Below are 25,853 nucleotides of genomic sequence, written 5' to 3' on the forward strand. Positions count from 1 at the left end.
CTAGATGGTGCTATGAGTAGATGAGTAGTATTTATTTGACTTTTTTGTGCAATAATAACAAAACAGATACAAAGTGTTTCATTGAATATTAGTTTAATGCCACAAAATGACAGAAAATGGCATTTATATATAACATTTTCTGCAAGCCTTGTAGTGATTTATTAAAACAAAGGTATCAAGTTATAACTTTTTACTTTTTTAAGCTACAACTTTCATGAACTGTCTCATCAAAATCACAACAATGGAAGATGATCTTTAGGCAAAAGAAAAAAATCATAAGAACATGTATGATTTTATATTCACACAAGTTATTGTCCACGTATTAACTTTGCATACTAAAAAGTTAAAGCTGTTGGAGATGAACAACTTTCTTTGCAAGATCTAACAAAGTGTTATATCGCAAAGTCTTGCTTTTCCAGGAACTTGGGATTCCTTCAACACCAACCTGAAAACAAACAAACAAGTGTCACAGTATTAGATATTGCGAGCCATTACATAAACGCAAAAGTTACTGCATAGTCATTCTGTCATGCATGTATGACATAATCACCTGATGAAAGATTGGAATGGATTGCTCAGTTAAAGATAAGTGTTCAACGACAAATAACACAAGAAGAATTTGACCTTGATTACATATAGACTACTTTGTATTATGATAGAACAATGTGGCCAAACAGATCACAAGGTCATTGATATATTTCTGCAGTACCTGAGCTCCAATGCAGGCGCCAATGAAGGAGCTCCTGCTACAGGTGCATCCACCGCAGCTCATGGCGTCCCGGACAGCCTGCTCATAGCCACTGGCTGTCAGAACTCCATGCAGCGCTGCCTGGAACGCACCTGGCAAACCTGAGGGATGCAACATAGCCCGTGACTAACAATCAATCTCAAAAATAACAACAGAACTGAATGCTTCAGCCAAAGAGACATGGGCCTTCAGTATAGTGTGCATATGATAGACCTCAGAGAATAATACTATATCAGCTGCAGGTTAACTGAATGTAACTAACCTCAGGTATTTGGAAACACAGTGGGAATGAGCTCTTTGGGTTTCTTGCTCAGATTGTCCTTTACTTGATGAATGTGCCCTAAGTTAGAAAACAAAAATAAGATTGCTTATATTATCTACACAGAGTGCATGACATGATTCGCAGGGTTAAATGATGCATTAGCCTCAGCTAAATAGACAAGTGATACAGTATATGTGGCTTCATCTGTGAAGAATCCAGCTCATAATACTAATAACAGTACCAAGCTGCTTATACCAGCTATAGCTTTGTCCAATTCCTGAGGGTTTTTTCTGTTCGGGTCATTGAGCTGTTTTAGCACTGCATCCAGGGCCTTGGGATCAGAACCATTCAGGATGAAATGCTCCAAGAACCTGAAGAAAGAGCAACTTTTAACACTGGCATTTCCCATATTAAAGAGATCAGTTCATACACTATATTTCCTCACACAATTTAAACTGTCATATGCCACCATCTAAGTACCTCGTCACCTTCCTAAAATAATTGCCTACGTCATTTTTTGAGAAAAATGATTTTTTTGCATAAGTCATCTCCTCATGATGCTGGCCACCTCTGGTAAAATCGCCCACATCCTCAGTTGAACAGATCATACAATTCTACCCCTGTAATATAATGGCCTATGTCAAGAGTGTGACTCAGGCCGTTTTATTTCGCCTAAGTCAAAAGACAATGAGACTTAGGCAATTTTACAAGCTTTTCAAGATGGTAGCTGCATCAAGAAGAACGAAAATCTACTCAACCTCTAAAGTTAGGTTCAGTTTTTTGTGTTTTCTGAGAAACCTGCAAAAATTACTTGGCCAATTATTTTAGGAAGGTGACGATATTAGAAACTGAAATAAATAACCTAGTTGTATGTACATGCGTCACATGATCTCATGTTGTCAATCATATACTACCAACCTAGCAGCAGCGAGAGTTACCGCCACACATATGTCGTTGTTTTGTGTGACACGGGTGGCTTCCTCAACCCTCTCTAACATCTCTGGCTTTCCAGCATAGCACGCTACAATGGGAGCCAGCTTTGCCACTCCATCTATTTGATTATCAGTTTCACAACCTGAAAAGTGTCACAATAAAAATTTATTGTTGTTTAACTCCTTCCAATTTACATAGAATGTTCTTAAAATTATACGTTTGAAAAACATTTAAATGAATTGTGTTTATTAACAATAATGTGGCTACACAAAATATTTAGGAGGATGGTTATCTGACAATACCTGTCTCTTCTTTGCCTGCATCCACATTTTTAATAAAGCTCTTAAGGCTTGCTTGTCTCCAGGGTCCCTCAATAGGTAGTTGAGGCCTGGGAGCTTGAGAGAAAAAATTATAAAACAATGAATAATTCAAGAAAACGTCTCAAGTTACGACTATAACCCTTGTTCCCTGAGAAAGGGAACGAGAACTGCGTTGATATGACACTTTGGGGACCGCCCCCAGCGTAACGCATCTGAAGCATGAATGAAACTAGTCCAATCCTATTGGTGTTGCGTGATAACGTAGAGTGTGACAGCACACCCGGAAGCTACAAAAGGACGCCGTCACACAACAGCGTTAGCTTCGCGATGAAGCAAGTAGCTCCCAGACAGGAGGAGGCATGGCGGAGGGACACAGTTCTCATTCCCTTTCTCAGGGAACAAGGGTTACAGTCGTAACCCGAGACGTTCCCTTTCGAAGGGAACTCAAACTGCGTCGATATGACACTTTGGGGAACGAGTACCCACTATGCCACAACAACACCTGCCTATCCCAGTGTGAAGCTGTCTCAGGCACAACTAGGACAAGAGCCCTCGTGCACCAGGTGTCGATGGGAGGTCCAGACTGTAAAACCTTATGAATGTGTGCGGAGTGGCCCAGCCAGCCGCATCACAAATCTCATGAATTGGTACCCCTGAAAGAAGGGCTCTAGAGGACGCCATGCCTCTAGTAGAGTGAGCCCTCACAGCCAAAGGTGAAGGCAAACTGCACACCTGATAGGCCAGGGAAATAGCCTGAACAATCCTGGTACTGATGGTCTGCTTGGATGCGCCTTCCTGGGCGACCCGAAACACCAGAAACTGGTCCACCTTTCTCCACTGAGAAGATCTCTGAACATATATGTCAAGTGCTCTAACAGGGCAGAGCAAATGAAGTCTACCCTCCTCCGCCGTCACGTGAGGTGGTGGATGAAACGCCTGTAGAACCGTCGACCTCGCCAAATTAGACGGCACCTTCGGGACGTAGCCCGGTCTAGGGTGCAGGATGGCCTTAACCCTCTGGGGTCGGCAAACGCGCCGGCGCGTTTTGCTGGATTTTCTTCACATAGTAGCACAATAAACTTGGCCAACTTGAATTACTCAGTCATTTATGGTCATGCAGAAAAAAGAAATATGAAAAAAAAGAATCTGTGAGATGTCTACTTTTTTTTGTGTCCACTTACAATCAAAACAAAACATTGTGCTTTTGTAAAATAAAGAAAACATACAGGGTGTGCTTTCTGCCTCTCCGTCTCGGTGAACTTTTTTTTCTTGAGCACGTCTATAAACTGAAACAAAACTCAGCGAATACTTGTCACACATTTATGAGCCATATATCTTTATAAACATTTAAGTGTGTACTTTTAAATGATCGGATTCAAAATGAAAACAAATATTCTCTGTTTAAGTAATTTGTATAAAACCAACAAGATGTTTAGTTTCTCAAACCCTTGCTCATTATTTTTTATGTGACCACGCCCACACGCGCAAAAGAGATTGACATGCAAATCTCCACGTTAAGGAACACGAACGCGCTCATTACCTCAAAAACAAAGCACCAAACTTCATCAGTCTCTGCTTTTCGTCGAGTTTGGAAGACATGCTGTGAGCTTAGTCAGCTTACATTGGATTTACCCTCAGAAGAAGAAGAACGCGATTTGAAGACAAGAAAGATGTAAGGTAAGAAATGTATTCTGAATTATATTAATGTTATTGTTGCATAAACTTCACATTGCAGTTGAACTGTTGCTAGATATATGCTGAATATTATAATGTTTAGACCCGTGTTCACTGTTAAATACTGTGTTTGTGGATATCTGCTCAAACGTAGATATGTATATGGTAACAATAATGTTTCATAGTTTGGAGCGGCTCGATCGCTTCAGAAAATAAGCGTTTGAAAAGCAAAACGCACCAAACATTAGGCTTCATGTTTTTACTCCAATCTCATTTCATAACGTCATAATGAACGTCAGCATGTTCACAGCGTTTTTTTTGTTTTTTTTACAGGGACCAGATGCCACTGATGAGTCCTGCTTACTTCAACATTCACATGAGTCTCTATACATGAACATGGTAAAGTGAAAAATCAAACACCTTGGAAATGACAGGTACTGTTTCATGAATGGCACAAAGGTGTGTGACTGTTCAAGTCTGTGTCTTTAGATCAGTGTGTTAAATAATGTGCTTTTTTTGGTCATTTGTTGTGTATCTTTGGATTATGTTGTGTTGTAAATAAATCCAAACAATCAAAAAGCCATTCTTTTTTAAATCTCCTCATTCTTTGTGCAAGGTTGCTCAGAATGATAGGGCCTGATAGCACCTAATAGGGCCATTATGGGAGGGTCTTTGTCTTTCTCATGTGTGAAAGCCATCAATATCAATGATGTGTTCACGCCTCCTCGCATAAAGCTTTCTTACACAAAACATGTCTAACAAATTTAAAATCGATATATTGTTTTATCTGAATGAGTTGTCAGGATGATTTTCACATAGTTTTGGAGCAAATATTCTAGGCTACGTGATACAATTTTCAAAAGTCGTGTGAAGAAATAATGAGTATGGGTTTCATGGCCTTATTTCAGTGACAATTGTTTTTGTTTTGTTTTCACAAACCACACATAAATGTCATTATCTCAAAACTACATACTTTTACATACATGCTGCTGTGATATATTATTTTAGCAGAGTTTGTGCTAAATACAGTGTAATCAGACTTTAGCCATGAAAATGTCACAAGTAACAGAAATAAGAACAAATTTCAGAGCATGTCAGAACACCTCCAGGGCACAGAAAACACCTCAGACCCCAGAGGGTTAACTCTCTCAGGAGCAAACTCCAGGCACTGAGGAGATATGGAGAGAGCCTGGAGATCTCTTACTCTCTTAAGAGAAGTAATGGCAAGGAGAAATACCACCTTAAGCGACAGGTTCTTAGCCTCAGCCAACTCCAGTGGTTCGAAGGGTGCCTCAACCAACCCTTCGAACCACTGCCAGGTCCCATGTGGGAATTCTGGTCTGAGTTGCAGGTCTCATCCTCCAGGCCCCACGGAGGAAACGTACGACCAGCTGATGTCTTCCCAGAGAGTGTGGAAAGCCACAATGGCAGCCACATACACCTTGAGTGTGGATGGGGAAAGACCAGCAGAGAAGCGATCTTGGAGAAATGGAGAAACTCCAGCAATGAAGCCATCAGGCAGTTAACTGGGTCCACTTCACATTCTCTACACCAAACAGTGAAAACATTCAATTTTAGGCCGTACAATTTCCTCGTGGAGGGAGCTCTAGAGCTCTACTCCTGCCGACAAGCCAGCCTCTAGGTACTGTGCCCCCTCAGGGGCCAGACCCAAAGCTTCCACAGCTCTGGGCGAAGGTGGAATATTGAGCCCTCTGCCTGTGTCAGCAATTCCCTCCTGATGGGAATCTCCCATGGAGGGCCGTCCAGGAGCGATATTATATCTGAGAACCATACTCAGGCCGGCCACAATGGGGCCACTAACAGTAGACTGGCCCCGTCGTGACGGACTCTCTCTAGAACTCCTGGGAGCAGAGCGATCGGGGGAAATGCGTACAGACGTAGCCTCGGCCACATCTGCACCAAGGCATTCAACCCCACTGGGGCTGGATGTGTGAGGGAGAACCACAGTGGACAGTATGTCGTCTCTCGAGACGCAAACAGATCCACTTCCACTGGGCTGAACCTCTCGCATATCAACTCCACCACGTCGGGGTGGAGTCTCCATTCCCCGGGCCTCAGCCCCTGCCTCGACAGGATGTCTGCTCCTAAGTTCTGGTCCCCTGGGACATACATTGCTCTGAGAGACAACAGTTTTCCTTGGGACCAGAGGAGTATCTGATGCGCCAGTCTGCATAGAGGGCGTGATCTCAGACCTCCTTGGTGGTTTAAATAGGACACCACTGACATGTTGTCTGTTCTCACGAGAACGTGGTGACCTTTGAGGTCTGGAGGAAGCTCCTCAGAGCCCGGAAGACTGTCAACATCTCTAGACAGTTTATGTGCCAGGAAGATTGCTGGTCCTGCCACAGATCTCTTGTAAAGCGGCCGTCCGTGACCGCGCCCCAGCCCGTGAGGGATGCGTCTGTCGAAACGGCTTTCCGGCGACATGACGCTCCCAACACAGGCCCTTGGGACAGAAACCAAGGTTTCCTCCACATTGATAGGGAACGAAGGCATCTGCGCGTAACCCTTATCATGCGGAATGGATTTCCCCTCGGAGAAAACCCCTTGGTTTTCAACCACCACTGTAGGGCCCTCATGTGCAGCAGGCCGAAAGGTATCACTGTGGACGCTGCTGCCATGAGCCCTAACACTCTTTGAAAATGTTTCACAGTGATGGCTTGGCCTAGCTTTATCCTGGTCACCATGGCCAGGATGGACTCGATCCGTGCGGAAGATCCGCCCGCATCGTCACCGAGTCCCACACCACTCCCAGGAATGTGGTTCTCTGGGCTGGTGCCAACACGCTCTTTTTTTTTTTTGTGTTGAGTCTCAACCCCAAGCTCTGAATGTGGCCAGAGGACGACATCTCGATGCCGAACTACCAGATCTCGAGACTGGGCCAGAATGAGCCAGTCGTCGATGTAGTTTAGCACACGGATGCCCTGCAGCCTCAGCAGGGCCAGAGCTGCATCCATGTACTTGGTGAATGTGCGAGGGGAGAATGCTAGGCCGAATGGAAGAACCCGATACTGGTATGCTTTGCCCCCAAAAGCGAACCTCAGGAACTTCCTGTGAGAGGGAAGGATGGAGACGTGGAAGAATGCGTCCTTCAGATCTATCGTGACAAACCAGTCCTCGGACCTGATTTGGTTCACGATAATGGGAATAGTGAGCATCTTGAACCTGAACCTCCTCATAGACTGATTCAGATGCCTTAGATCTAGAATAGGACGCAATCCTCCATCCTTCTTTGGAACTATGAAGTACCGGCTGTAGAACCCGGACTCCTTGTCTGGTGGAGGAACATATTCAATGGCCTCCTTTGGCAGCAGCGAGTGAACTTCCTGTTCTAAAACTCGACCCTGCTCTGGGTCCACTGCAGTCCACCCCGTTGAACTTCGGTGGGCGAACATTGAACTGCAGTCTGTACAACTTTTCTACAGTGCGCAGGACCCATGGCGATATGTTGGAGAGGCTTTGCCATGCCTCGGCAAAATTCACCAGGGGAATTCACCATCAGGGCTGGTGTCAAGTGTTTTGTGAGAGCCCTTGACGATACCCCGAAGCGGAGGACCGGCAGGGAATAATCGAAAACGACTCTCGTTGTGCAGACACAAACGCTGCCTGGCCATAAGCCTGTGGGGTGGACAGAGCAGCGTGCGTTCGCTGGAAACTGATGTGTCCCGAAGTGCCATTTCCTGAGGGCCTGACGAGAGAGGAGACCTTGATCGCTCTCTCTCGTGGGGGGCGGCCCTCAGAGGTCCCATAGCAATTAGGACCTCTTTCCCTTCGCCTTCCTGGCCTGAAGGACGGTTCTCAAATCCGCCTTCTCAGGAGGCTGCGGGTGGGAGCACCGTCTAGAGTCCCAAGCTCTTTGAGGGGGAGCTCTAGAAGCGACACTGTCTTTTTGGCCCTGCCTGTATGAGGAGCTTGATGACGGCTGAGGCTGCCCACTGGCGGCAGCCTTCCTGGACCTCGAGCGGCGACGGATATATTGCCTGAAAGCTGCGCTCTGTTTCTTTGCTTCCTGGAACCTGTCGACAACCGTATTAACCGCGTCGCCGAACAGGACAGTCGTAGAAACGGGGGCGTCAAGAAGAAAGGCCCTATCTTTCTCTTTAATGCCAGAAAGATTGAGTCACAGATGCCTCTCCGTGGTTACCAGAGCTGCCATGGAGCGGCCAATGGCACGGGCCGTCTCCTTGGTAACCCGGAGGGATAGATCCGTGGCTCTGCGCAGTTCGGCAATATTGTCTGGTGTTGGACCCTCGCCTTCATCGAGGTCCCTTAAAGGTACAATATGCAAGAATTTTTGCCGCTAGAGGGCGCTACATTCCAAACAACAACAACGGCGTAGCTTGATGACGATGTGAAGGAGCGTGGAATGATGGGAACTGTCGTTTTAAACTCCACCGTGGATGTAAATCAGTCAGACGGGAATCGAAAAATCATGTTCATGGATGAGGTTAAGTTCTGTTTTTATAAATGTTGCGTTTAATGACATGCTTTTTGTGGCGAGGGGGGCGTGGTTCAGCGCGGTCTGTAACGGGAGAGAGAAGAGACGAGCAAGTAGATCAAGTGCAAATGCAGTGATCGGTGTGGAGAGACCGCTTATAAGCCGCGCTGGAACGAGAGAGAGACTGGAGAGAAAATTGGACGCAGAGGAAGAAAACCGGTGGATCCAAGCTCTCATTTTTGAACTGTTTTGTGCCGTCGCGGTTGCCACGGTGAATGCGCGTTGTGCGCGGCTTTTGTTTGTTTTGCTTTATTTTAATAAAGTACGAGTCCCAGTCACGACGACGCGTCTTCTTCCTTCCTGACTCTTAAACCTCATCACACTATTATTTCATTAAAATGAATTAACCGCATGAAAAGTAAGGTTTAATACTTCATAGATGTTACTGTATTTGTTGAATTCATTGTTGTGATAACGCTGCGCAGTTTTACATGTTCTAAACAATTGTTGTAAAAATACATTCGAACATGCCCACATCATTTGCCAAAATACTGATTAATCTTTATGTATAACACATGCTATATTTATTTACATGGCCATAAACACCAGACGTGATAAACAATGTCAATAAACTAAACACAAATCTAAAGCAATAATACTTTCCTTACATAAACATAACTATTACCGAATGCTACATTTGGAAAATATAAAATTAAGCATGCTTTGTCGACAGAACCAGCTGCAATCGGTAAAGTATAATTGTGTCCCATAACGACTGCAAGAAACAAGCTAAAGTTTGTAGCTTGATAGACGCTACAACTACAACTTCCGCATTTGTCCAGGACTCCACGCAGTACGAGCGGAAACCGAGGGTAACGCGGATATGACGCAATTGACTGGCGACTCCCAGCTCTCCCCTGCTCTAACGCCCCGTTTCCTTGTTTAAAATCGCAATTTTCTCACGATTTAAAAATAGTTGGAAACATTTGGGATATTGTAAGTAATCAACTTAACAAAATATATAACACTGGCCTTGAGATTTTGGGATATTTTAATGCAAAATTCTTACATATTGTACCTTTAACAGGTCGGCCTGGTACGCCTGCAAAATAGCCATGGTGTGCAGGCTCGCACCAGCCCGACCCGCCGCCATATATGCTCTGCCCACTAAGCCAGATGTCATACGACAGGGCTTAGAAGGCAGCGCTGGGGCTTTAAGAGATGACGCAGCATTGGGGGCCAAATAGCTGGCCAAAGGTTCTTCAACATGCGGCATCATCCCATAGCCGTTCTCCTTAGCCCCCACGGTGTTACTATAGTCTAACACCGGGGGATTAGACAGGCGCGTTGAAAATGGCCTGTTCCATGACTTACTCAACTCATTGTGTAAGTCTGGAAAGAACGGTAAAGCCCTGCGTGGAGGCTGTGATCTGTGCTGCAGAAAGCGATCATCAAGCTTACTTGCAGCCTGCGCTTGTAGTCTCTCTTGTGGCCAATTAATATTCAACTTAGCCACTGCACGCGTCACAACATCCACAAGCTCCTCATATTTCACAGGTGTAGATTGGGATGGCACAATATGTGGTGGGTGTTCATTAATATCTCCTTTCCCCGACACTGAGCACGTCTAATTCTTCAGAATCAGACAGCTGCAGGACGGGATCCTTGACCCAAGCGGAAGAAGCCGTGAGGTGGGCTGAGAAAGGACTGAGAAAGTGCCGAAGCAGTCTTGGTCGTGTCTGCTAGCTCTCTCTGCGAGTCCCACGATCTGAGCCGCCGACCTGAACCGCGGGGAGTGCGAGCCTGGCCGGCTTCATCAAATATATCGACAAGCGGGAGCGCAGCACTCTGATGGTAAGTGCTTCACAGTGGCCGCAAGCAGCCCCCTCTAGGGCTGCCTGGGAGTGCTGCGCTCTCAAACAGTGAACACACATCTCGTGTGTGTCCCCACCCGTAATATAGCGAGGGCAGGGGTGCACACACTGACGAAACTGCTCGCTTGCCATCTCTTTTTCTTTGCAATATAAAGACAAACAACACCAAATAGACAATTCACTTGCTGAAGAGTGAAAGCTAACGCTGTTGGTGTGACGGCGTCCTTTTGTAGCTTTCAGGTGTGCCGTCACACTCTATGTCATCACGCAACACCAATAGGATTGGACGAGTTTCATTCATGCTTCAGACGGGTTAGGCTGGGGGCGGTCCCCAAAGTGTCATATTGACGCAGTTCGAGTTCCCTCGAAAGGGAACTCAAATTTGAAAACAAAACAAACCTAACCATCTGTCAGGGGTTATGAGTCAAAATGACAGACAAGCGTGCAGGCATGGTTATCATTGTTAACTAAAACTAAAACATGAAATTGAAAGATGAAATAAAAAAAAATTATATTAATAAAAAAGCATATTAGAAAAACTTAAACTAAAGAAAATTAGAAATGTTACTTAGGCAACTCACTGAAATAAGTTTAAGTTGAAGCACTAAAATTGAACTAAAACTGAACTAAAAATAAATTAAACGTGAATAGCAGTACAAAACTAATAAAACGTCTCAGGTTAAGACTGTAACCTGTGTGACCGGTGTCTGAAGCACGTGTGCAAACACGACAGTGTGTGACATCATTACCAGAGCGCCTGTGAGTACAAGAGGGTGCCTGCAATGTACATGAAAATGTGGTATTTGCACACATGCTTTAGACACTGGTCACGCTCATGGCGTTCCCCATTGGGTCAATCCATATTTTAAAGCTAATTCAAAATATTAATAAAAATTATAATAGTATATAAATTATACTAGAACAACAGGTGTGTTTTAAATGTACATTTATTTAAAATAATTAAAAGTAAAATAAAATATAAGGACATACTGTATACAGTATATATATATATATATATATATATATATATATATATATATATATATATATATATATGAGTGCCATCTGAAAATTTCTTCTAGAATGGTCATTTTTATCAAGCAGGTATATTTATGAAGATATTTAAGATATTCTAGAAGAAATTTTCAGATGGCACTTAGGGCTTTTGCATCTGAACTCTTCATATACTGTATATACACCTTTCTTATTAGAATTGTTTGTAATAAAATAGCTGTTGTAATATAGAAAAACAAATATATCTTGGAATATTTCAAGAATAACTAATAAAAAAGGAAATAAGGAAATTTTCCTTGTGCAATGGATTTAATCTACCTCCTTTGTCTCTGTAAGGATCATTGACTGGTGTGTCATATTCAGATCCCGGTCCAAAAAACTTGTAGGTGCGCTGCTTCAAATCTTCCACATTCAGACCTGTTAACCCATGAACCACAACATGGGAAAATAACATGATGATACACATAGTATCATAGTCAAGCTTTCATATAGCTACAGACTGGAATGTATCATGTTCTAATTGTTCTGTTGAGTATTTTTCACCTCCACACTCAGACAGGGACTCCAGGAGCACGAAAGCTTGATCTCCATAGCAGCTCTGCTGTCCAGTGTTCCTCCTGTAGAACGGGTTTGCAGACTCAGGGTGGAACTCAGGCTGAGGACTTTTAGAGAGTAACACACTCAGCTTCTGCAGGTCATAGACCCAGTGAAGCGGTTGTGCTGCAGGGTATTTGAACACAAATGGTACACATTACCTGCTTCTATAATTAATTACTTTAGTAATGACAAGAAGAACCATGTGTGATTACATAAATTGCAATGTCATACATGTGCATGTTCTTCAGCAGTATTACTCAATGCTTATAACAATTACATTTACTGTAACACTGTGATGTCAATTCATGGACTCTGATAAATTACATAACGTGACTTGAATGTTGTTATAATATTTTGTTACTAGTATTCGTAAGCAAGTCAAACCTGCAGCATCAGCCACAGCTGAGGCAACGATAGCTCCGATAGCCCTGTCAGCCAGGGCAAGAGCCATCTGTGACAGCGAGATAAAACGAAACATGAGAAACTGTATCATGCTCACCTAAGCTTAGAATTTATTCAACGTACACAACTGAAACTCGTACTAATGTTTAATACAGTTTAAAACGAAAGTGTTTCTCACCTTGAAATCCTATATTCTTCAAGCGGAATCTGAAGTTTGAAAGTTGCACAATGAATTTTATGCATACACAGTGATTTTATCTGGAAGCATAAAAAAAAAATTGTGTTATGGAACTGCGTTTCCCGTGCTGCTGATTGGACGGAATTAAGCACGTGACAACACAACGCCTCACATGCACGTGCTACGTCGAAAGAGTGAGAAAATGAATGTTAACTTAATATTTGGCACCTTTAGCTTATCAAACTAACAAAGTGAATCATAGCTAAATCATGCATTAATTCATAGACAGCTATGAATAAATAAATAAATAATAGGAAACAATAAATAACATTAGTAATGTTGTGAGAGGCTAAATGAAAAATAACGAGTCTCTTCATAAAAGCATTAATAAATAACAGGAAATAAATAAATAAAAACAACATAAACTAATTTGCTATAAAGTATAATGTAAAAAGAAATATCTAAAATTTTACATTTAAATATATATATTTTTAAACAATACAGTGTTTTAGGTTGTTAAACAAAACCCGGAATAACAGGAAATTACAAATAAATAAACCAAATAAAAGATGGTGATATGAACATGATCAAAATGTCAAATATTACTGTTTGCTTCGTGTTTAAAAAAATGGAAACCTTTTAAAGTATTGTTTTTTTCCCCCTGATAAATAAAAACAATTTATTCTCTCCCCATGAGGTCTGTGAGTTTTCATGATGTCCACTAGATGGTGCTATGAGTAGATGAGTAGTATTTATTTGACTTTTTTGTGCAATAATAACAAAACAGATACAAAGTGTTTCATTGAATATTAGTTTAATGCCACAAAATGACAGAAAATGGCATTTATATATGCCATTTTCTGCAAGCCTTGTAGTGATTTAATAAAACAAAGGTATCAAGTTATAACTTTTTACTATTTTAAGCTACAACTTTCATGAACTGTCTCATCAAAATCACAACAATGGAAGATGATCTTTAGGCAAAAGAAAAAAATCATAAGAACATGTATGATTTTATATTCACACAAGTTATTGTCCACGTATTAACTTTGCATACTAAAAAGTTAAAGCTGTTGGAGATGAACAACTTTCTTTGCAAGATCTAACAAAGTGTTATATCGCAAAGTCTTGCTTTTCCAGGAACTTGGGATTCCTTCAACACCAACCTGAAAACAAACAAACAAGTGTCACAGTATTAGATATTGCGAGCCATTACATAAACGCAAAAGTTACTGCATAGTCATTCTGTCATGCATGTATGACATAATCACCTGATGAAAGATTGGAATGGATTGCTCAGTTAAAGATAAGTGTTCAACGACAAATAACACAAGAAGAATTTGACCTTGATTACATATAGACTACTTTGTATTATGATAGAACAGTGTGGTCAAACAGATCACAAGGTCATTGATATATTTCTGCAGTACCTGAGCTCCAATGCAGGCGCCAATGAAGGAGCTCCTGCTACAGGTGCATCCACCGCAGCTCATGGCGTCTCGGACAGCCTGCTCATAGCCACTGGCTGTCAGAACTCCATGCAGCGCTGCCTGGAACGCACCTGGCAAACCTGAGGGATGCGACATAGCCCGTGACTAACAATCAATCTCAAAAATAACAACAGAACTGAATGCTTCAGCCAAAGAGACATGGGCCTTCAGTATAGTGTGCATATGATAGACCTCAGAGAATAATACTATATCAGCTGCAGGTTAACTGAATGTAACTAACCTCAGGTATTTGGAAACACAGTGGGAATGAGCTCTTTGGGTTTCTTGCTCAGATTGTCCTTTACTTGATGAATGTGCCCTAAGTTAGAAAACAAAAATAAGATTGCTTATATTATCTACACACATTGCATGACATGATTCGCAGGGTTAAATGATGCATTAGCCTCAGCTAAATAGACAAGTGATACAGTATATGTGGCTTCATCTGTGAAGAATCCAGCTCATAATACTAATAACAGTACCAAGCTGCTTATTATACCAGCTATAGCTTTGTCCAACTCCTGAGGGTTTTTTCTGTTCGGGTCATTGAGCTGTTTTAGCACTGCATCCAGGGCCTTGGGATCAGAACCATTCAGGATGAAATGCTCCAAGAACCTGAAGAAAGAGCAACTTTTAACACTGGCATTTCCCATCATATTAAAGAGATCAGTTCATACACTCTTTCCTCACACAATTTAAACTGTCATATGCCACCATCTAAGTATCATATTGGAAACTGAAATAAATAACCTAGTTGTATGTACACGTGTCACATGATCTCATGTTGTCAATCATATACTACCAACCTAGCAGCAGCGAGAGTTACCGCCACACATATGTCGTTGTTTTGTGTGACACGGGTGGCTTCCTCAACCCTCTCTAACATCTCTGGCTTTCCAGCATAGCACGCTACAATGGGAGCCAGCTTTGCCACTCCATCTATTTGATTATCAGTTTCACAACCTGAAAAGTGTCACAATAAAAATGTATTGTTGTTTAACTCCATCCAATTTACATAGAATGTTCTTATAATTTTACGTTTGAAAAGCATTTAAATGAATTTGTGTTTATTAACAATAATGTGGCTACACAAAATATTTAGGAGGATGGTTATCTGACAATACCTGTCTCTTCTTTGCCTGCATCCACATTTTTAATAAAGCTCTTAAGGCTTGCATGTCTCCAGGGTCCCTCAATAGGTAGTTGAGGCCTGGGAGCTTGAGAGAAAAAAATTATAAAATCATGAATAATTCAAGAAAACTCAAATTTGAAAACAAAACAAACCTAACCATCTGTCTGGGGTTATGAGTCAAAATGACAAGACAAACGTGCAGGCATAGTTATCATTGTTAACTAAAACTAAAACATGAAATTGAAAGATGAAATAAAAAACAAAATATTCATAAAAAAGCATATTAGAAAATTAGAAATGTTACTTTAGGCAACTCACTGAAATAAGTTTAAGTTGAAGCACTAAAATTGAACTAAAACGGAAATTAAAATAAATCAAACGTGAATAGCTGTACAAAACTAATAAAACGTCTCAGGTTAAGACTGTAACCTGTGTGACCGGTGTCTGAAGCACGTGTGCAAACACGACAATTTCATTGGCCAACGACAGTGTATGACATCATTACCAGAGCGCCTGTGAGTATAAGAGGGTGCCTGCAATGTACATGAAAATGTGGTATTTGCACACGTGCTTTAGACACTGGTCACGCTGATGGCGTTCCACATAGTAAAATAAAATATAAGGACATACTGCATATATATATACCTTTCTTATTAGAATTGTTTGTAATAAAATAGCTGTTGTAATGTAGAAAAACAAATATACCTTGGAATATTTCAAGAATAACTAATAAACAATAAGGAAATAAGGAAAATGTCCTTGTGCAATGGATTTAATCTACCTCCTTTGTCTCTGTAAGGATCATTGACTGGTGTGTCATATTCAGATCCCGGTCCAAAAAACTTGTAGGTGCGCTGCTTCAAATCTTCCCCATTCAGACCTGTTAACCCACGAACCACAACATGGGAAATTACATGATGATACACATAGTATCATAGTCAAGCTTTCATATAGCTACAGACTGGAATGTATCATGTTCTAATTGTTCTGTTGAGTATTTTTCACCTCCACACTCAGACAGGGACTCCAGGAGCACGAAAGCTTGATCTCCATAGCAGCTCTGCTGTCCAGTGTTCCTCCTGTAGAACGGGTTTGCAGACTCAGGGTGGAACTCAGGCTGAGGACTTTTAGAGAGTAACACACTCAGCTTCTGCAGGTCATAGACCCAGTGGAGCGGTTGTGCTGCAGGGTATATGAACACAAATAGGTACACATTACCTGCTTCTATAATTAATTACTGTAGTAATGACAAGAAGAACCATGTGTGATTACATAAATTGCAATGTCATACATGTGCATGTTCTTCAGCAGTATTCAATGCTTATAAAAACAATTACATTTACTACACTGTGATGTCAATTCATGGACTGTAATAAATTACAGAACGTGACTCTGTTGTTATAATATTTTGTTACTAGTATTTGTAAGCAAGTCAAACCTGCAGCATCAGCCACAGCTGAGGCAACGATAGCTCCGATAGCCCTGTCAGCCAGGGCAAGAGCCATCTGTGACAGCGAGATAAAACGAAACATGAGAAACTGTATCATGCTCACCTAAGCTTAGAATATATTCAACGTACACAACTGAAATTCGTACTAATGTTTAACACAGTTTAAAACAAAAGTGTTTCTCACCTTGAAATCCTATATTCTTCAAGCGGAATCTGAAGTTTGACAGTAACTGCACAATGAATTTAAAGTGGAAGCGCTTGTGTTGTGTTATGGAACTGCGTTTCCCGTGCTGCTGATTGGACGGAATTAAGCACGTGACAACACAACGCCTCACATGCACGTGCTACGACGACTGTTTTTGTACATTTTAAATAACAAATTACTAGATAAATAACTAATTATGTTATTTAAAACAAATTCATTTAGATATATTTGCTACTAGACGATTCATTCATATTATTTGAAGCACGGCACACTATAAAACCGCTTTCATAAAATTGTCTAAAAGTTCTAAAAGAAAAAAACAAAACAAAAACAAATTAATAAGCAAACAAATTTTACTGGAATACTCACTCATGGCCATTCATCTTCATTACTGGAAAAGTATAAGAGAACATTTGCACTATCTGTGTGAGTTCGCTCCTAAATCAACTTCTCCATCGTTGTATTATGAATGATCAGCTCTCTAAAGCCATGTTTAATCCATCTGGAATGTCCTAAATTCCCAGTGAAAGGGCTACTTCACCATTATAAAGCTAAACGATTGCCTTATAAACTAGCCCTCATACTACTACTACTACTACTACTACTACTACTACTACTATTACTACTAATAATAATAAGTATCTCGTTCTTAATGGTTTTCTTTTATTTTGGACATTATTAATCATACAGGTTGGACAAATAATTTATTTACAGTTATACAGCGTAATACAAACCCCTTTAAAGTCAGTATGATATTTAGAAGAGGAAAGAGAGAAATCTGCAAGAGGTTTTACATTGAAGACCTAGTATAGTTTGCATTAACCCATCAGATAGTAAACTAACGGAAAAGGAAGCTCATTTGATAGGCTAAGGGGGGCGAAATTATATCCTACTACAGACATGGTTCTTAATATTCATGAGACGAGCCTTCGCCATTGGAAGATTACAACGCATCGTCAGCGACGTGTCATTAATATTCATAAGATCAGACTTCTCCATTGGAAGATTACCATCGCCGCACGACTCAATTATTATATGAAAAAAACTTTGCCATACTAGAATTCGTAACTCCTCTGATGGGGATGTATAGTCCTGGCTGACCGCGGATAAACCCAAATTAGTGCGCACAAGTCTCAGTTTGGGCAACCAAGAGCGCACGCTCAAAAAAGAAAACCACGGATGCCAAAATAACGCAAGGTGCGCGAGCTGCTCTGCTTCGGGTGTTTCTACATCATCTCAGCTTCATTTAACGGTGTCAGATTTATTTCACAGTTGTTGATTTTAATTTTATACGCGCATTATGGAGTACTGGAGGCAATGCAGCTTGTGGCTGATCAACTGTAAAGTTTTGCCCCGGAATCATCGGGTCACGGCGGATTCGGCACAGGTTTTTGATTTGGCCCAAACTCTACGGGATGGGGTGCTTCTGTGCCAACTGCTGAACAATCTCAGACCCGACACCATTAACCTAAAAGAGATCAATCTCAGACCACAGATGTCACAGGTGAGCGCAAACAATAGACAGACTACTGTCATTTTATTACTTATATGAACTACTGCTGTAATAAACGTTGTATTCTTTTCTTATAATGTATTGGAGTTATGGAAACACTAACCTACTGACACTGGACTCACATAAGACTCCTATAGTACACACATGAGAAGTAACGTTATAGCTCTTTCAGTACACTTGTTTCTAATCTACATATTATATACAGTAGGCCTAGCCTATATTTTGACTTTTTTATTTGATTTAAACCTTAATAGTACTAGCCAGTGCCATATAGTACTACAAGGGGCCCCAGTGCCAGTGGCAGCATAGACTTCTCTTCACAAAGGGTCCAATGGTAGATATACACAGCTCTCTTTGTATATTGCATCATTCAGTCAGTCTGCAAAGCTCTCAACAAACTGGGTAAACATTGAGCTAATGAAACATCAATTTTTAAATGTACAGCGTGTTTTGGTAGGGACCCAAAAGTCATCCAGATGAATGTTCTGTCTGATTCGCTGCTGTGTGTAAGTAAGTGTTTAGGGCTGAGAAGTCTCAGGCAGTCTGCCCAGGGCCAAACGACTATTCCCAGATGCCCCTGTTTCACTCCAGTGACCTGATAAAATCCAACTTTGATGTGACTGATTTTTAAACTCACAAATCCACCCTTCTGGATTGACGAGACACAGTCAGTCTCCATCAGACAACGGAAAAGAGCAATTTTCAACAACATCCCTTGAATTAGTCAGCGTTCCTGTCACTTATCTGACTCCTGTAGTCGTGTTTTTTTTTTTATATGTGTGGTTTTTGTGCTCTAAAAAATGAGTTCACATTAATTTAAATAAACGAATGTGAACTAATAAAACTATTGAATTTAAATTCAGCTGTCATGATGGACACACAGACACTTCACAGTAGTGAGAATTTAAAAGCAACCTTATCTATTGTGATCTTTGACTGGAAAGAAAAACACAGAAGCAGAAATATAGTCAATTGCACCTATTAGACAATAGAGACCGTTTGTGATTAGCTGGGAATCTCATTTCCTCATCTGCCGAAGGGAAAAGCCTTAACGAGTCCACTAATCTGTCTCTCACAAGGCCACATTTCAACAGAAATTCAATGTGTTATCCCAAAATTGCTTGTCCATATATATGCAAAAACAAAATCGTTTAAAAATTAATGAAATCTTGTTTTTGCTTTTTTAGTTCCTCTGCCTGAAGAATATTCGCACATTTCTGTCTGCATGCTGTGAAGTATTTGGGATGAAGAAGAGTGAAATGTTTGATGCCTTCGATCTCTTCGATGTCCGTGATTTTGGAAAGGTAAAAATAGAAAAAAATAATAATAATTCAAATGTATTGTTAGTTTATAAAGTAGCCAGTTGTAACCAATAATATATATAATGTTATGGTAAAAAAAAAAAAAAAAAAAAAAAAAAAATATATATATATATATATATATTCACCATAATAATAATGTACACAATGAACAATAAACATATTTAATTAATGTATTAATTTATATAATGAACATAAGTAATTTGTTTTGATTTTATTTTGAAATCAGAATTAGCTGTGAATTCATGCTTAGTGTTAATGAGACTATTAACAAACATTATTTGCTGAATATGGGTCAGACAGTATGTATTGATAGAGGGGGAAGTGTGATACGGCTGACCAGAGAAGCTGAGAATAACATACAGTTATGGGGCCATTTGCATAAACCAGTCTTACAAATTTAGTCATCTTTTTTTATTTTTTCTTTAAAGGGTTATTTCTCCTAAAAATGAAATTTCTGTCATTAATTACTCGCCCTCATGTCGTTCCAAACCCATAAGACCTTCGTTCATCTTCGGAACACAATTGAAGATATTTTTGATGAAATCCGAGAGCTTTCTGCAGCACTATGATCTGCATTATTATATTTAACCATGGCCAAAGAATAATCATTATCATTTTATGAACATTGTTTTCTATCTCTACACTAACATGTCCTTTTTTACATTCCGTTTTCCCATGCAATGAACATAATCTGTTTAATATTTCTCCGGAAATGTAGCTGTCTTCCTGTATTCATGGTCACTATAAATGCTTGGTTGATGTGGTTGTGGTCTGGCCTCTGAAGGTGACCTGTAATAAATAGCTCATTTATTTCCCATACAACCTGCTGTACAACCTCTTCATGAATGTTTAGACTGAACGTTAATTCCCTGAGCCACAGGAGTAACCAACTCCAGTAGCTTCCTCCTGGCATTTCTCCTAGCAAGCGCAGTGGCTGAAGGTCTGGTCTCATGTGTGGTTAAACATAAAGTGGCGCGTCCTTTGTGCTGTGAGGGACAGCGCTGTTCTCACAGAAGAGTTCAGCTATTATTTGACCGAACTCGTATGACACATCTGCAGCCACGCAGAAGCATTAGCACATCCCTGCAGGGCTGGACTACAGTCTGGAGAGCACTCATGAAAGAACTGACTAATGCAGGGAACAGAAAAGCAGTGCAAACACCCCCAGTTTTTAAAGGCTTCTAGCTAAGGGCATATGTGTGTGTTTAAATGGGGCTGAGGAGTGTCATTTGTTCAGCATAAAATGTTTCTGGAGAACCTGTTGTTTTGTGCAGTTATGCAAGATGAATGGTGAATAGCAGATGTATAGTTGATGTTGAAGTAGATCAAAACGAGTGTCGCTACTTATTTAAATACTTATTTCAGTTGCATGAAACTTTGAATGAGGTGGTCATTTGATAGTCACTCCCCGTCATCACAGATTCCAGGACTATTTTTGTAGTTGTACTCCCTATAGCCCTGAAGATGTCTATGCATTTTCTCCTTTTTCAATATATTCGGCTACTTTTGGCTACGGTTGGCGACTTTATATCTCCCAACTGCGATGTTATCGCTTGTAATTGATATCTCTTGACTTTGTTTCTCATCATTTCGGCTTTATTTCGCACAATGTGACTATATCTTGCAAGTTGCAATGTGATTTCTTTGTTTTCATATATTTACGCTACAGTTCAAAAAATTCTTTTTAAAGAAATTAATCATTTTATTCAGCAAGGATGCATTAATTTGATCAAAAGTGAGGAAAGGTTTTTATTTCAAACGAATGCTGTTCTTTTCTATTCATTGAAGATTCTTTATTTTTATTTTTATCACAGACAGTTTACACAAAAATGTTAAGAAGCATAGCTGTTTTTAAAATTGATTATAAGGTTCTTAAGCACCAAATCAACATATTACAGTGATTTAAGAATCATATGATAATGAAGACTGGAGTCATTTATTTCAAATTGAAATATATTTGAAATATATTAAAATAGAAAACTGTACACTATATTACAGTTTTTCTGTGTTTGTGCTTTAAATACATGCAGAATGGTGAACATAAGAGACTTTTTCCAAACACACACACACACCCACACACACACACACACACACACACACACACACACACACACACACACACCACACACACACACACACACACCACACACACACACACACACCACACACACACACACACACACACACACACACACACACACACACACACACACACACACACCACACACACACACACACACACACACACACACCACACACACACACACACACACATACACACACACACACACACACACACACACACACACACACACACACACACACACACACACACACACACACACACACAGTATTGTTTGCTGCTTCCCCAACACAAATATGTCACAATTAGGCAGTGGCTCCATTGTAAGAACTGTTCACTTCACATTGAACTGTTTGAGACTGTAGTTGCTGGGTTTTGCCCCATTTATATGTCTCTCTGTGTTCTCAAGGTTTAAGTTAATCCTTCTGAATAATCTTTGCCCCGCAGCAATCTACTAACATGAGTTTGCCTTGTAAGTATGCATGTTACATCCACATCCATTAAATCTTCTTTAAATGAAATTATGAAGTAATGATGACAAGAAATGCAGCTCAGATTTAGCACTCTGAGTTGAAGTTGTGTGCTTATTTTAGTATTACAGTTTTTCTCGATTGTTTACACACATTTTCTGAAAGCATGCCTCATATTCTCAGAACTCTACACACAAATCCAAAAAAACACACACAATGGGCAAAACCCCTCAATTCTCCTGCAAAATGAAACTTTACATTCAAAACAATGTTATTTCTTCTCAAAATGGTATTTTGTTTTCAAATGACACACACAAACCATCATATGAATAGACATTTATAAGGACCAGTTGAACACTGATGTGCTCAATGTAAAACACTATGATGAATGGAAAACACTTCTTCTCCATTCATCATAATGACTTAGGCTTTTTTTTGTTCAGTGTTACACTTACTACAGACAGTACATACATAAGTGTGTTGTAAAATATTCTCAAATATTGTTTTTATACTCAGAACACACAAATACATGGTAACAAATATATTACATTTTTCCCACAAAAACAATGTACACAGTGTACATCCCAACCAACACAAAGTTGTACATACAGTGTCTACATACAAAACAACAGAAGAATATACTGTATACAGTTACAGTAAAAAAAAAAAAAAAAAATCCAATGTTGGCATCCATTGCTCCACTGAAGAGCTGACCTGTTGCCCTTTTATGCTAAAGCTCTGATTGCTAATTGTAAAACTGTGTGACGGGTGTTTGCCCATGTGATGAGTCAGTGTGCATATTTGAATGGCAGTGTGTTCCTTGTGAAAACAAGAGATTTTCTGCATGAAAATTGTGCCAAAAGCAGAGAATTGTGTGTAGTGTTTTGAAAAAAGTGTGTTTTAGAAGTACAATTTGAGTGTAAAGCAGGAATTGTGCTTGTAGTTTAGCAGAATTGGTTCAGGGGGTTGGTGAATGAGTTACATGTTGTGGTCATTGTGTCTCAAGTACCAGAAAATGTGTGTAAACAATCGAGAAAAACTGTAAGTAAAATAAACTTTATAAAACATTGTTCAAACTCTGATTGGATGGTCTGCCATTCAAAGCCTTTGTAAAATGCTGAAAAACACATGCCAAGTTGCATACTGTACTTTGCCCAGTAACTGCATACAGCCTCATGTTAGTATAATGCACTACATTACTCAAATAAAATAAAATACAACTCAATTACAATAGTTTACTATAGTTTCATAGGAAGAGTTTCATATAGTATATAAAAACTAAAGTTTTTATATAGTTTTATAAAAGCAATAGCCTAAGCAGCATGAGTCGCTAAAGTGATTTTACTGTGTGTAGATACTCCACTTCACACGGAGACGACGGAGTGCCTTAAATGACTGTAAAGGCCAGTTCACACAGAGGACGATAACTATAATGATAATGATAAAAATATAGTTCTAAAAATCATTCTAAATAGAAAAGAATAGCAGTCCACATCACAACTATAATGATAACAGCACAGAGAAACAATATTGGAATCACTTTCAGAACTATTTTTTCTAGCTGATTAATGTTAAATGGCAGCAAATCAGAATCCACCCTGCTTTAAAGAGCTTGAGCATTTAAAGTGGGATACGACAAAACTGCTGCGCGCACTTAGAATAAACAGAATGATGTGGACGCTAATATAGTTACATTTATAGTTATCTTTATAGTTTTCAATCTTGGTGTGAACGGGCCTTAAATGTAGGGTAGCCAATTTTCAGAGAGGCTAGTAATAACAAGCTAGCTTTGAAAGCATAAGATCTCATCCTCCCTTCAGAGCTTCTCCCAAGCCACGCCTCCTTCAAAACACATGAACGCGTACAGCTGGGAGCAAACAAAAGCATCAAGAGAGACAGCGTTAAACTACCTCATGTCTCAAAGCACATAACATTACAATAATAATGAACATAAACAATTTAGGGAGCACTGACCTGTATCACCTGACTGCTGCAGATTCATTTCGGTGTTGATAAATAATGTTGCCATTGAAACGTATAAATTCACGAGACGCTCCGAGTATAACGTCACGGGTTTCGATCTCTTCCATCCAAATTACAGTAGTTATGGCGTGAATGCAGCATAAGCTCGTTGTTTTGGTTCAGTATGGAGCTTATAATATGACAAAATGATTTGAATTTGAATTGTGTAAATTTGAATTATTTGCAAGTGTAATCTAACTAAATTGAATTTTAGGTGGTAGTTTAAATAGTTCTGAATTTGATTTTTTTTAAACGAATATTGAACGTTTGAAATTTAACAAATTGAAATGTTTTTATGGCTGAATTTTATAGACATGTATTTTCAAACAGCTAGTTTTTTTGTTCTGAATTCGTATAGTGCAAATATTCAGTTTAAAAAAATACAGATTCAAGTTTTCAAGATGAAGAAATTCGGAACTTCAAATTCAGTTTTCTAAAATTCAAGTTCAAAAATTCAAGTTCAAAAATTCAAGTTCTAAAATTCAAGTTCAAAAATTCAAGTTCAAAAATTCAGATCTTACAGAAAGTAGGTCACAGGTCATCCACAGGGAAGAGTAAAGGATCTCAGATAAGTCGAACAGAGCATTTTGGCTGCACTGCAGTAGTTTTCTGCCGCAAACGCGGTGGTGGTTCAAGAGAATCCGTGTATCTTTCGTTCAGTCGTTTTTTTATTTAATATTAAGAGTAGAAAAATGAGTAAACAGCTTGAGTATTAGATTTCTTCTAATATTCTAGTAATAATAGTCCGCTGCAGCAGTTGCACGGAGCTTACAAAACGCGTGTATTGCAACTATAGGCTACATTTAATTTTCTCATCAAACAACTAGACTAACGAATGGCTCGGCACATCAGAAGAGCTTAGACAGGGCTTTCTCTCTGTGTAGACCAGCAGTTGGTCTGAATTTGCCTATTTTCTCGACTGTATAGGCTAAGTCACGTTTTATCATGAAACACGCTCTGATTTATTCCAAAGTGACTCAGGCATAGGCTATATCATGCATTTAATGTTAAATAATCTAAATGTTGACTTTCAAAAGTAGGCGCGCCAAGAAGGCTATTCTCTGTATTTTGGTTCATTTTTGGTGAGCGCCAGAAAGATCTAAAGAGACCGAGACGCGCATCATGTTGTTTTATTTATTTTTCAATGGCATGATATTTTGTAGTCATTTTGAATGTACACAAATAAAAATATACATTTTACTGTTTCGGATGATGTCATATTATCTGTATGACTAAATAACAGAGTATTAAGTTATTTCCCAGCAGTGGAACAAATCCAAGTGATGGCGCTCGCGCATCGCGCTCTCACACAACATAGTAGGATATCAGTTCTGGCGTTGCTTCATATCGCAGACTGCTCATTATCAAAATGAAACACAGTCAACCAAACATATAAAAAGTTATTCTGCATAATTTAATTGGTCTGTTGTACAATATGAAGGGCAAGCTGTGCCACACACAGTCCCACTCCAAACATTTCCCTTGCTGTGAAGACGCTGATTTAGCCTATAGGCCTACGTGTATTTTGGGACTCGACTGAAGTATGAAGCCTTCTTTATATTAATAGTTAGCATCCACATGTTACATTGCAATGAAAACTTTTGACTGAATGAGAGATGCGCGACCGTTTCGATTTAAATAAATTTGTTTAGGCTTGGCGTTTATAAAGGGCACAATATAGGCTATTTTTAGAGTCTGTAGCCAA

The 25,853-nt window shown here is 39.9% G+C and overlaps 3 protein-coding genes across 5 annotated transcripts in view; 1 reads left to right on the top strand and 2 right to left on the bottom strand.

Moving 5' to 3' along the window:
• Positions 1 to 11: 11 nt before the first annotated feature.
• On the bottom strand, positions 12 to 12,602 carry selenoj (selenoprotein J). The gene is made up of 10 exons (XM_082172843.1): positions 12,462 to 12,602; positions 12,266 to 12,332; positions 11,828 to 12,004; positions 11,603 to 11,701; positions 2,246 to 2,338; positions 1,929 to 2,085; positions 1,266 to 1,381; positions 1,011 to 1,088; positions 710 to 849; positions 12 to 445 (listed from the first exon to the last, which is right to left on the bottom strand). Exons 2-10 carry the CDS (start codon positions 12,330 to 12,332, stop codon positions 344 to 346), a joined length of 1,029 nt encoding a protein of 342 aa, XP_082028969.1. The 5' UTR covers positions 12,462 to 12,602; the 3' UTR covers positions 12 to 343.
• Positions 12,603 to 13,258: 656 nt separating this feature from the next.
• LOC309500994 (crystallin J1C-like) lies at positions 13,259 to 16,842 on the bottom strand. Its single transcript, XM_082172842.1, has 10 exons — positions 16,718 to 16,842; positions 16,522 to 16,588; positions 16,089 to 16,265; positions 15,865 to 15,963; positions 15,076 to 15,168; positions 14,758 to 14,914; positions 14,451 to 14,566; positions 14,193 to 14,270; positions 13,892 to 14,031; positions 13,259 to 13,627 (listed from the first exon to the last, which is right to left on the bottom strand). The coding sequence occupies exons 2-10, from the start codon at positions 16,586 to 16,588 to the stop codon at positions 13,526 to 13,528; spliced, it is 1,029 nt and encodes a 342-aa protein (XP_082028968.1). The 5' UTR covers positions 16,718 to 16,842; the 3' UTR covers positions 13,259 to 13,525.
• Positions 16,843 to 17,711: 869 nt separating this feature from the next.
• Positions 17,712 to 25,853, top strand: part of vav3b (vav 3 guanine nucleotide exchange factor b) — a 72,207-nt gene continuing 64,065 nt past the window's right edge. For all 3 annotated transcript variants that reach the window (XM_082172836.1, XM_082172838.1, XM_082172837.1), the window contains exons 1-2: positions 17,712 to 18,242; positions 19,439 to 19,555. In XM_082172836.1, the coding sequence (XP_082028962.1) occupies positions 18,039 to 18,242; positions 19,439 to 19,555 (321 nt within the window). In that variant the 5' untranslated portion in view covers positions 17,712 to 18,038. The remainder of the gene's footprint in view (positions 18,243 to 19,438; positions 19,556 to 25,853) is intronic.

This window comes from Leuciscus leuciscus (genome assembly GCF_965113295.1).
Source record: "Leuciscus leuciscus genome assembly, chromosome: 6".
NCBI lineage: Eukaryota > Metazoa > Chordata > Actinopteri > Cypriniformes > Leuciscidae > Leuciscus > Leuciscus leuciscus.